The sequence below is a fragment of the Xiphophorus maculatus genome, chromosome 9 (genome assembly GCF_002775205.1).
Source record: "Xiphophorus maculatus strain JP 163 A chromosome 9, X_maculatus-5.0-male, whole genome shotgun sequence".
NCBI lineage: Eukaryota > Metazoa > Chordata > Actinopteri > Cyprinodontiformes > Poeciliidae > Xiphophorus > Xiphophorus maculatus.
In genome coordinates this window covers 16,748,032-16,761,200 of record NC_036451.1, presented here as the reverse complement: position 1 = coordinate 16,761,200, position 13,169 = coordinate 16,748,032, and the positions used below count along the sequence as shown (strand labels likewise).

General features: G+C 38.3%; 1 protein-coding gene across 6 annotated transcripts in view; it reads left to right on the top strand.

The window, feature by feature from the left end:
- The window catches only part of LOC102217398 (transducin-like enhancer protein 1), a 48,712-nt gene that overhangs the window by 17,903 nt on the left and 17,640 nt on the right, over positions 1-13,169 (top strand). For all 6 annotated transcript variants that reach the window (XM_023339883.1, XM_023339882.1, XM_023339880.1 and 3 more), the window contains one exon: positions 11,655-11,718. In XM_023339883.1, the coding sequence (XP_023195651.1) occupies positions 11,655-11,718 (64 nt within the window). The remainder of the gene's footprint in view (positions 1-11,654; positions 11,719-13,169) is intronic.

Genomic DNA, 13,169 nt, shown 5'->3' with positions numbered 1-13,169 from the left:
AATAAATTAAAATGAATATGATCTAAAATGGACAATAATGAGTGTTTGTATGCTTGACTAAGTATTGCCAGGGTACAAATTCTAGTATTTCATTAAGGCTTTGGCACTGATCAAAGCATGTGAGATGTAAACACAAATGCCACACATTAGTTTTTGTTCACAAAGCCATGGGGACAAAAAAGCCACGGGGACACTGTGCAAGTCGAGTTCAGTGTGTCAACTATAAACCTAGCTTAATCAGTCTGTGATATCACTAGATCTGAGCGATTTACAATTTAATATGCAACTTGTACAATGTCTTATGCATTCGTCATTTTTTGTAAACAGTCTGCACTTTTTGAACATTCTTAAATGAATCTACCCAGCTGCACATTTGCCTTGGATTAGAGTAGTTATTTTTAATAACTGGACAAAATTTATGTTGATACAGTAAGATTTAAATCTTTGTCAGTGTAATCCATCATTAGACTCTGGTATTTCTATAAGGCTTGATCAGAAGTCATTTGTTGCAAAAAAACCCCAAAAACTATGAGCATCTTCAACAAATGGGCATTGTGTTTTTCACTATGAACTCCATTATTATCAGACTTATTTTCTCATGCATTTTCTAATCATGTTCATAAGGAGTAATATTTACTAATACTGTTCAGTCAGTGACCCGTGTTGGCTTGTACTTTGCTTACTTAAAGTCGAAGCACTGATTATTGGCATTCTATCTATGCAAATATTGTAAATGTCTTTGTGGTGTTTTTTAAAGAATTGATAAAAGCTCGTAGTGTTACCTTGAGAGGTAGCAACATTGTGCAGCACATCTTTTTATAGAAAAATAATTCCACATAACAGACATGTATCCTCTCTTTGTGTCCTCAAAAAAGGGGTGCAGGAAATTCAACAAAAGTTTCAGATATTTCAGATTTTTGTGATATTCTTGTAAATGCATTTAATCGTTCGGCCTATCACTGTTACAGGTGCATAAAAAATCTCTCTAAAATAAATTAACAATCCTTAACCTGACGGTGGGGAAAGTAAAGCCTGGTGACCCATCATGCTTACAATACACTGTAAGTGTTATTGCTTTGTGGGGGCAGGGAGATAGAACCACTACTGCTCATAGTACAAAACTTGTTCATTGATGTGCTTTTCCATTACATGACTACTTGACACCAATATGCCATTCTAAATGTTGGTCCAAGTTAAACTTTCTGGTTTTGCAACATACTTTGCAGTTTCACACCCAACCTTCACCACAACTGAGTTGGTTTTTTTCCTGTGTACTGATTGTATGGTTAACTTGATGTACAGGAATGTTCCCTGAAAACTTTTGAATGTTGGGATTTGGGTTGCTTTTGTAGCACCCCCCCCCCCCCACACACACACACACTCTGTTTTTTGGCACACCTTCACATGGTTCCCACCCCCTGACTTCTCACCTCTCATCCTGCTTTGATTTTCGGTGACCAGAGTCTCTTTCTATCCCACTTCAAGCTTCTTTTGTACACACACCCAACATCAAAAAAAAAAAAACTACCCCATGGCTACTGTTGCCCTGTTCAAACAAATGTGTGTGTTTGTGTGTGCTCTTATTTCTCTCTCTTCTTTGCTCGCCACAAGTTGAAGTGTAAACTCAACAAAACTGAGACTAGGGCCTAGTCTGTCCTCTAATAAAATATGCTGTGCCTGTTGGACCAGTTGGGTTTTTCCTGGCTAATACGATTTCTAGTTTTAATATCTAAACTGCTGATTCCGATTTTGATAAATATTCTAAGAAAACTACTGAACAGGGTCAACAAAAAGGGACTGATGCAATAAGGAAGTGGAAAAGATGCCACTTGAATTGCGTCTTTTCCACCTTTCATTAATTCAGGATGTTTTTAGCTGCTTCACTTTTCAAGAAAAGATCATTTGCAATGCAGTGGGTATCTATCTCCAAATGGGTCATACCCATTCTGGAATAATATGAATTTTCATTTAAATATTTTCTAGTTTCCTGCCTATTGTCTATCTAAAACCTTTTTCCATCTGTCCATCAATCTGTTTGTCCACTCATTTATCCGTCAGTCTGTCCAGCTGCATGGCCCTTTACTCATAGCAGTTGTTTCAAATAGGATTTTACTCTTTAAATAAAACCAAAATGATTTGGTTAACATTTTAAATGATCTGTAGCATCTTTATACTTGAACACCACAAGTATAAGAATTGTATTCCCTGTGTATTCCATAAAGCGTAGACAGTTATCTTAAGACTTAAGCTCAAATGAAAAAACAGTACAGCTTTGCTGTAAAGCGTTCAACCTTCCTGGTGTCTAAAGGGCTCTAAGATGTTTTTCCTTTTGGGAAATCAGTGAATTGTCCTCTATGAGAGTAAGCTATTTCTTGAACTTTTAACATTAAATACCAGTTTTTTACTAAATTGGTACTAAAACGGTTCCATTTGACAGTGCTGCTCTTACTTTGTCTTTAAGTGTCAAGTTAAAGATTTAGTTTCATTTCTGCCTATTGTGATGCTAAATTTGAGTCTTTTTTGTATCTTTCTGTCTTAACACATTCCCATTTTTGATCCTTAAGATCTTAAGCTGATGATTTTAAGCTTTACTCCAAATATTTGACTGTTCATTAATTAGCAGTAAAAATCCAGTACAGTTATATTGCATCACTTAATGCAGACTGAGGGCTTTATATGTTTGTTTGCTCAATCACCAAGTAGCCCAGTCATGCATGTCAACATCTCAAGCCACATGCTGCTCAGAGGTCATAAAACATCCATTATGTTGTAAAAAGAAAAGTCGTTGTTTCAACAATACCCCTCGACTCTTCCCTTAGCGATGTAACTCTTAGAGGCTGTTGGATATAAGTTATCCAACCGACCATGACTTCGGTTTGGCTCCAGTTTTAGAAAAGACCAGCAGCAGTTGGCAGGATTAGCAGTGGCCTTGTATAATCCAACAGGTTGTATCCCAGAGCTGCATCTCTGATTGCAGACTGCACCTTCATGTAATCAGACCCACATGGACACAATTCACCCTGGAGGCACAACATGACCCCAATGCCCACACAAATAGACGCACTGATCTATTCATGTACACTTCAGTCTAATGCATGTACTCAGACTCCAATTATCTTCACACAAATAGATGTTGTCCTGAAACAGCAGAGCTTGGTTGTGTTGTTTTGCTTCAAGGAAGATGTTTATATTCTGATGTTGGATTAGACAGCAGAAGAGTCAGTGGAGGGATTAGGGTTGATGGATTGCAACTTAGTTGTGTGTCTAACTGGGTGTGTGGCAAGGGTTATGTCAGAGGGCAAATTTCTAAATTAATGTTTTGTTTCTCTGAGATGGGGAGAAAAATTACCAACTAGGCTAAAGACAGGGAAGAGTTAATTAATTAAAGGGTCATTGGTGGGCCAACTACTCCTGTATGTGGGAGTGTGTGTGTGGTTGTGTTTCAACTATCCAAACAGGCTGTAATCAGCAAACTGAAGGGAAGCGGGAGGAGCTGCTGACAGAGCTCTCATTACTGTAATTTTCAGTCTCTGCAAACACACACAGGTTGTTCTTGGTGACTGCGAGCACTATGCTGTGTGTGTGCGCTTTGTAGAGTCAGATAGGCTCTCCACTTACCTCTAATATGCTGCCACTCATCCCTAAAGAGCTCCTCCACTCTTCTCTGCTCAAATACTACAAGGCAGTTGTAACCACCCATGCACTGACTGTGTCATTTTAAGATCATGTCGATCGATTAATCATTTCTTCTTCATTAGTACAAATTATGTTAAAAATAAACTAAAGTGGTTGAAATTAACTGGTGTCAAGGCATAAGCTAGGTAATGCCTGCTTCAAGGAGTTCTGAGTTATTTTTTTTTTTCATTTTTGTATACTGATTTATATATATACTGTATATATATATATCAGTATACCAACTAGGTATACAAATATATATATATATATATATATATATATATATATATATATATATATATATATATATATATTAATCTACTCATCCAAAAGATTAGGGCAAGTCAGCTATCCTTATACACTCATGCCCTTTTCAACATCTAGCCACTACTTCATCTCTTATAGTTTGTTGAAATCTAAATTTTGGAGATAAGCTTCCTTAAGTATGAGAACTTAACTTGGCTCATTTGTCTTGCTTTACCCCGGAAAAACTGGTTGTACATACAGCAGCAGTAATTCCTAAGGAGTGTTTCCTCTCTGCCATTTCGACAGAACTTGATTACATGAGTGCTTATGGGAAACGGCAAAGCGGAAACATTGCAGAGGTTCTTGCCTATAGCTGTGCGGAAAGTGACTTAAGCCCTTTCTCCACAGGTGTGTCTTTAAGTGGTTCTTTTTTTCCAGTCAGCTTTGGCCAGATTTGTCTCAATTTGTAGAACCTGTTCGGTTCATCCAGTCTTTTTCAACCACCTCAGGGGTGGCGTAAGCCAGGCCAATTCAGGTGTTGAGGACAAGCAATTGCATTCATTAATTGGGCCATGGATTTACATTCCTGGACAAGCGAAGATGGTGGCACTTGCAGAAAAGCGCATTCAGTGTCAACTGGATGGGGCAACTTGCCCCATCCAGGTTGCCCCATCCAGGGGCAACAGACACAGTTGCCCCTGGCGGTATGTGTGCCACAGACACACATACCAAGAAATGTTTGGAGAAACTAGCCGATGAGGGTAAATGTGAAAATGACCTCCACAGCTCTTGTAGAGTCAAGTTCCCACCCACGTTCCTGCCAGTATTCACGCCCACATAATGAGGAACACACTGCCGATGGAGACACACCCAACTTGGCTAGAACTGAACTAGACATTAACCGACTAGTGTGTCAGTGGAGAAGGGGCTCTTGATAACACAGCTCCTTGAAGAATATTTTGTTTGGTACTGAAAACTGTGGCTTTAGGTCAACAAAACATTCCTCCTTTGGTATCTTAGCATCTCTGATCTAAAACATTAGTAAAGTCACTCAAATGTGTTAATCTGTCACTGCAAAATATTAAGCGACGCGTTCTGATCCTGATATTCTGTTTACCTACCTTAGTAAGTGGAAAAGAAGGTTAAAATACATCCTACGCCAAGAGAAAAAAAAGCAAATTTCCACCAACAAAGCAATAACCAATACGTCATCAACACATTGGATTAAGATCACAATCAGGTTTATAACGACTTATGGTCTTTAACTTCTGATACTTTTCCAGTGGTTACTCTTGAGGACAGAATTAAAGATCTCTAAACTCATTGATCCATATTTTTATTGAGTTGCAGTTTTTATTTGCACCTTAGAACCTAAAGGCTGTAAAACATTTCAACAAGCATTAAAAAACCTTTTACATTACTTGACAGGAGGATTTGCTCACTGTACCACAGATGACCAAAAGCAGAGATCTGTAATTTAAAGTCTATTACAGTTAAAGTTGACAGAAAAGCTGAATTGTGAACCTTTTTTCTCTTGCAAAATATAGAAATTATTCGACATTGGAATTAACACTACAAGTAAAATATGTCGGAACTCTCTCTATGTCCTTTTTAAAATAGAGATGGATGAACTTGGTGTTGCAATTCTGTTGGTAGATGAGCGAAGGCTTTAAATTTATGTTGTATATCTCACCTTCTTACTCTTCTCTGTGATTTTAGAGTCTTGTTTACACTTTAAATCCAGCAAAGGTCTGCTCATACAAACTATACTTTGACTTAATTACTCCATTGACCCTCAAAGTTGGCTTGCCCATATACAAGTAAACTAATTCACCAAAAAGGAGCCAGATTTCTGCCTTAGTATTTTGTGAAAGGAGTCTTCTGTTTTAAAACTACAGTTGACATGCTACATGCTAGCTTGTAAGTGGTTTTTAATAAATCTATTTGATCGTATTATATAGTTTAATTTTAGAACCCATGACTTTTTTACTCACGGTTAACATATTGTTTTTACTGATCAATGCTTGGTCCTAAATCAACATTTTTCTTTTTTGTTTTTGCTCCAGAGCTCATATAATGCCATTTTATTCTTAATACCAACTGGTTCTTGTATCTTTTACTCCTTCAAAAAAAGATAAATAAAGCATTTTTTCCTCTTTCTCTGTTTAATTGGCTAACCCTACACTTGTTGCCAGTTTTTAATACTTGACATCTGGGGATTGTTGTTCAGCACTGGAGCTTTAGTCCAGTATGTACACACAAAGCACAGATTGAACAGGCACTGCAGAATTGTGCATGAGTTTTTAAGCATTTGATGGAACAAATTCTTCAAAATACTTACATTGTGCCAAGTTTTAAGCTCAAAATCTGTCTGATTGTAGAGTTGACACAAAGCACCTTATCCATCTATTTTCTTTGCCATCTGCTTTGTCCTGTTCAGGGAGACAGGCAGGGCTGGAACTTGTCCCAGCAAACAGCTCACAGGAGGCCATTGCAGCCAAGTGGACATGACTTGTTGATCAATGTCAATTTAGACTGCCAATTTGTCCAGCATGTGTGTTTTTGACTGGAAAATCCCAAGGGTACACAAAGAAAACCCACACATATATTGGAGAATTAAAGGCCTCCAGCATGTATCTCATGAGAAAAACTGGTGAAAGTTCTGGTACCTTTTTGACGAGACATTGTCCAGTTGGTATTGAGGATTGTTGCGTGTTTAAAGAACAGTTTCACACCAGCTAAGTTGTTTCTCGTTCCGTTCAAAGGGTTAAAAGTTCTTTTGATAAAATACTGGAGTGACTGGATGGTACTATAGAGTACACCAGTGCTGTCATTGCCTTACTTATTTCTGTGCATTGCTGGTGAGAGGGATGGAAGAGGGCTATTACAGTTTTTATCACATTTTGGGACAAATTTGGTTGTTGGAAAAACTCTTCTGGTTTGAGCGTGGAAACCAAAGACCAGCTATTCTCTGCTTGTTTTTCAACCCAATGTTTCTCTTTAAAGAGCAGAACTACAGAAGAGACATTATTTTGTCACTGCTATTGAATTTCTAAGTTAATTCAATATTTTTTTTAACCAAAATGATCAAAAATAAGAACTGTTAAGGATAAAAGAATTGCACGCTGTATTTTAATGGTAGTATGGATAATTGCTGCTCTCCTGCTTTTTAAACAAAAGGAATGAGATTTGTTTTTGATACTGTGTTTTATGGTGGTATGAATACTGTTATACCATGAAAACTTGGCATTTTTACTCAAGGTTAAACTGTTGGAAACTCAAGGCAGCTCATGCCTACCCTGGGCAGATTTGACAAATGAGGCAAAATTCATAACAACCTTGCATATGGACAGTGTTGAATAAAATGTGACCATTGTTTTTTTAATTTAATTTCTTGGTTTTCAACATTGCCACCTAAATGCTTATGATGGGAAAATGAAGGATGAAAGAACATGGAGAAGAAAACATTTTCAGGACAAATACAGATGTTTTTTTTTTGTTTGTACTATATTTAGGAGAGGATGCTGTTGAATCCTACATTTTCACTTATCTCCTCTCAGTTCTCTACCTTTTAGTTAATATTTAATTAGATGTATTTAGTTGAGAGAGTTGTTTAGTCTGTTTTTAACTTGAGGCATTTAATTGAGATTTGCTTACATACATGTAAACGTCACAGTGTACCTGAGTGAAAAGTTAGAAGACCAATTAGTCTGCTAATGAGTTGGAACAGGCAGATTTTCTTAAAATAAATAAATAAATGAATAAATAAAAAATCAATAGAAATGTGTGATTTACAGATGTGTCTTTAAAATAATCTTATTGGTTTGGTCAGCCACATTAAAGTCTTGGTCTTATCTGGGTGTGTTCTTAACTTGATCTTTGTTTAGGTGGTTTTGACTGCAACACCACTTACAGGCTCCTGTTTTCCTTTATACTGTCCAATTATTTATGCCAGACAAATGTGTTCATATAGAAAATTCCCTTTTGGAAAATAAAATAAATGATTTTTCAAATTAACATGGGATCTCTTTCTCTTACTGAATGCACCATTTTAAATGTTTACTACATTTTTCTCAAGGAATAGAATTAGCTGCTTCTGTCTGCAGGCTTTCATTAATGCATGTGGGTGTTCTCTGCTGTTTATTTAGCAGCTCTCTGTCTATTTGGCTCTATATATACTTGATATATTCTAATTTTTGCCCAGTTTCTATGTGCTTGTGTTTATATTCTGCATGATGCTATTGTGACTATCCGCATGCATTTGTTGATGCCCCCATAGTGTGTGTGTCTGTGTATATTTGCTGTGCGGTACTGACAGAGCTGTCTGGCTGCCTGCAGATTTGTAGCACATTCAGCTGATCATCTTATCTCCTGTCACCGCCAGTGAAAGATTGGAGCGTCCAAGCCAACCACAGACACACACACTCATGTCATATCTACTCTTGTGTCTTTGTCCTGCTCGCTCATTCAGTCTAGTTTCATCCCCTATTTGCTGTCTTTCTCTTCGTTCTCTGGAACTTCTCTCCCTCCTCTCAGTAAATGGTGCTCTGCCAAACACTAATTATTACAGGCAATCACTACAACAAGAAATACCTACTTCCTACTTGCTTCTCGCTTCCTCTCTCTCCCTCATTTACTCCCTCCATCTAAATCTTTTGTGCTCCCACAGTCACATAATGGTTACACACTCGCACTGTAATTTCATTCCTTGAAGTCCATTTTGTGAGGAAAGGTTATTGCTTTCTTGGTGCAACCTGCAGGTCTTTTCCTAAGCAGAAGAGCTGTCAGTCTGTGGGTGGATGTCTATACATTAGCAGTGCAGCTTTCTAAAGCTGTTGTCCAGTGCCAAACACAAATTTTTCAGGTATAAAGAGAGATTTTCTGTCTACGACTCATGTTAAGATTTATTAGCTAGAAACTAAATGTGCTGAATCAAGTGGGTTTTGACATTGGACATTTTAAACATGCACACGAGTGTGTGTGCATGTTCTTGAGGATGCAGGTACTTTCTATATCAGAGATTTCCAAAAACATTCTGTCAGCATTTCCAAATCCAGCTTCTGCCATGCTAGACAAAACGATAAAACAGAGCAACTTTGTTGTGCTATGCTTAGCCTACGAATAATACAAAGTGTTGACAATCTGCCAAAGCATAGAGCTCAGGGATCATTTATAAAACACATTCTATGCATTTTAATTCGGTGTTGCTGTGCAGACACTTTAGTTTGGTTTTTGTCCTTTTCATTCTGCTTCATCAACCAGTTAAAATGAGTTAAAATAATCATGTTAATTATAATGGTAGTGACAGAAACTAAAAAGTTTTCCCCTCCTCTGGCAGCTAACTATCTGGTGACTAAGTGATCGTTTAGTTGGACGTTTGCGCTGTGTAGAAGGTTCTGGTTTGTATGACGTTAGCAGGTGGTTAGAACTGTTGCACTACAATCATTAAAATCATGGTGTCTTTATACTCGGCAGGACAGTCAAAAATGAAGGGGTCAGTTGCTCCACTTTACAGCTCAGTAGGGTAGACAATCACAATAAGAGCTTTAGCCACACCAAATGCATTCTGAGCTTTAAATATCATGTATTAAGGATGGTTAAACAACTTACAGTATCATCTCGGCTAATGCTCAGCAATAAGTAATATATCGTTATAGATACAGGATCAATATCAATAGAAAATATGATACAAAGTTCAATAATTTCACTGAACTCCGGTCCAGAACCCCACAGCACTCTGGGGGATGTAGATGTAGGAACTTCTCAACTTCTCATAACCAGCTAAGCTAGGTCAGTGGCATCAACTAACTCACCTCCTCTTTGGTTATCTAGCAACAACCTGTTGAGTGACTTGTGCAGCAGCAGTTTCAGGTTTTACCTCTGTGTCTCATAACTGCTTAAAAATAAATTGACGGTGTTGAGTGAATGAGTATATCAGCTCAACAGGAAACTGAACAAACCAGAAAGGTGACTAACGCTCATGTCTAATCAATAATTATCTGTCAAACTCTTTATATTGTGATACATGGGACAACAGTGGAGACAGTGGTAGTTTGTCTCACAATCAGAGGGTTTCTGGTTCGATTCCCTGTGTCTATTTGTCTCTAGATAAGAAACTTCACCCGCCTTGCTTGCTGGTGGTGGTCAGAGAATCTGGTGGCGCTGGTGCATAGCAGCCTCGCCTCTGTTAGACTGCCCCAGCGGTGGCTACTATCCAGTAGCTTGCCACAATCAGTGTGTGAATATATGTGTGAATGAAGTAGGACATGAATGTAGAGTAAAACACTTTGGGATCCAAAGAACCTGATAAGAAGCACAAGTCATTTACCATTTACGTTTCTCAGTCAGCCTAATCTCAGTTTGTAAAAACACCTGGTTTCTCTGTGCATTTTTAAATATGATTTATTTTTCTTCCTTCGATTTAATTTGTGGAAAAATTAAGTGTACTAAAATATTTAGTAACATCAGTAAGTTGTCGTCTTAAATATTTGTAACTTCTGCATTATTTAGATGGAGAGCAGTGTGTGCTCAATATGTGAAGTTGGGGGAGTAGTCAAAGCGTTTTTTAATGTTATAAATTGGGGGGAAAAAAAGAAAAAGAAACTGGTTGCTCCACACAAACCGTTTCACCAGTTCTCAGCCCAGCTGTGAGAAAATCCTGAAGAAAGCCAATTCCACTGTAATAAAATCTGGAGAGTGGGTGTGGGGTTTAATTCTCGCAATACTTCTTCCACCACCTCCTCCTTACTTGTCGTCCTGCTTCTCTGCTTCACCTCCCTTGTCTGCTCAACTGGCTGGCAATGATAAATGAGTCAATTATGAGCATGTGCGCACGCGGCACTAGAGGAAGGGAGCGGACGGGGACGTTATTACCTGTTGCGGCTGGGGGTAATGTTGCGGTATTAATCATATTCTAATTTTCTCCCACCAAACGACCCTCTTTCCACCCACCTCCAGTGTCCCACCTCTTTGCAACAACAACCAACCCCCCGCCCCCACCTTCCTGTTACTTACCCCCACATAATCAATCAATCTGCTACCTGCAAACAAGTTGGTGTAAACTGCCAAGGGCCCAAATGTACTGGCTTGCTTGGGAGGGAGCCTGGAGGTGGGGTGCAGCAGAGAATTATTTTCGAGGGAGAATGAGCAGGAAACGTAAAGGGGACAAATTTATGGGTCTGGACCTGGAAACGCCTAACTATGGGTCCAGTTTTTGCAGGACAGCAGCTTTGGATGCAAGAAAGAAAAACAAATCTTTTCTTCTCTGATTTTCTTATTTGCTCCACTTAAAGCTGAAGCTACAACTTGAATTAAAAATTCAATGTGAATGAGGAGCAAATTGACACTTAAGACAGAAGGGTTTGCAGATAATTAGGAAAGCAGTCAAATGGGAAAGAAGGTCCATGGATGTACTGAAAGTTGTCCAGAGAGAGGGAGGAAGTGCGAGGAGCAAAGAGACACCTTGGATGTGCCTCCCTGCAGTCTTGGCTGGGTTTCAGGCTCCAAGCGTGACTTTGTCTATTTCTGCTCTGCTCTGAGGTGATAATGGGCTGTCAGCACTCCAGTCACCCTGCTCCCTCCTCCCCAGTGAGGGATGAAGGGACAGAAGTGTAAAGGGGAGGGGATGAGAATAGGGCTGGAGGAGTAATTTGTTATGTCGCTAATTGCATTGTGTATTTTTATTCGGAGGATGATACACCAAACAGTTTGTTTTCTGCTCTCCTCTGTTGCAGTTTGAAACTGGAGTGTGAGAAACTGGCCACGGAGAAGACCGAGATCCAAAGACACTACGTTATGGTGAGACGCCTCTTCCAAAAACAAACGCAGTGCCAAGTCACAGAAATCGCTTTCAACTGTTTGCCACATAGCCAAAGAAAAAAAAAAAGATTGAAATTTCAAATTGGAAAATGCATGCACATGCAATTATTTTGTCTGCTTATCAGACAAAACCAATGTTATGATCCAGCATTTAGAGCAGTTGTACTTTGTTTCAAAAGATTATTCCAAATACTGTCAGAGCAGCAGTAGTAGTTCTAAGCATTTTAAAAAATGTAATCATAATCCATAATGTTACTATATGGCAAAGATGTGAATCTTTTTTTATTGCATGTATGTAGGTTTATTTTCCAGAATTTTTTTTTTATAGATGAACAAATGAATGATGTAGCAACAGGATTTTAACATTAGATTAGTAATTTGTTGAACAAAGTTCCCTGAAGTTGGTCAGCACGCTGTCACTTAAAGGTTTGTGTGTGTTATAATAATCCCATCTAGAGCTGCGTTTAATCGCAGTAATCTTTACAATGGTGTATGAAAAACTACAACATTAACTGTATGTGTGCAATACAAAAAGTGTTACTTAAACTTTTTGGCTTCCAGTCAACTAAATAAGAGTTGAAGAAAACAGAGGCACCAGCTCTGAGTTTAAATTCTGACACCCATAGTCCCTGGAAGGACTAAAACACTTATGAGAGAAGTACATAAGTGTAATATTAAATATTATCCCTCTTTGTTTTTTAGTACTGTAAAAAGTGTGTTAAAGTACATGTTATGTGTTGCTTATACTAAAATGAGTTGTTGTCGTTGTATGCATACATGCATGTATGCATGCATGTATGCATGCATACATACATGGATTGGTTCCTCGAAGTTTGTTGCTCTTGCTGCTGTCAGATAAAGAGGTTGGGACCCACAGTACTGGAATGAGAGCTGTACTAAGTTCAAACAAGCCAGTTTCAATATGTTCATGCATGGTTCACATAAAGTCTGCAGTCCATGTTTTTAAAAGTGATAAAACAACAAGTTTTCATAAAATGAAGAGAACTATAATAATACAAGGAATCGGCAGCTCCTCAATATTTTCACATTCTGAATAATGTTGCACTTTATTATTGATATCTAATTATTTTCTGTGTATTACATTTTACAGAAGAAAAGTTTTCACTTGGGTTGATTTGCATTGTTGCCACAATTATGGCGCTGAAGTTTTCCAGAGCAATGTCATGAAATCATAGGGACAAAAAATGCACAAAAGAACAAATATTCTGACATGTACTCGAGCAGCAGATTATTTTTTTCTGTATGAATAAGGGGCCAAAACCCTTGGTCCATCTTTGATTTTTAAGTCTGCCATGCCCTCCCCATGCCAAGTCTTGATTTACTTGTGATCAGAGCCAAGAAGCAGCACAGCTGACAGAGTGCGAGCTGCCCAGAACCTGCTGTTCCAAAAAAACAGCTATGTGGCAATC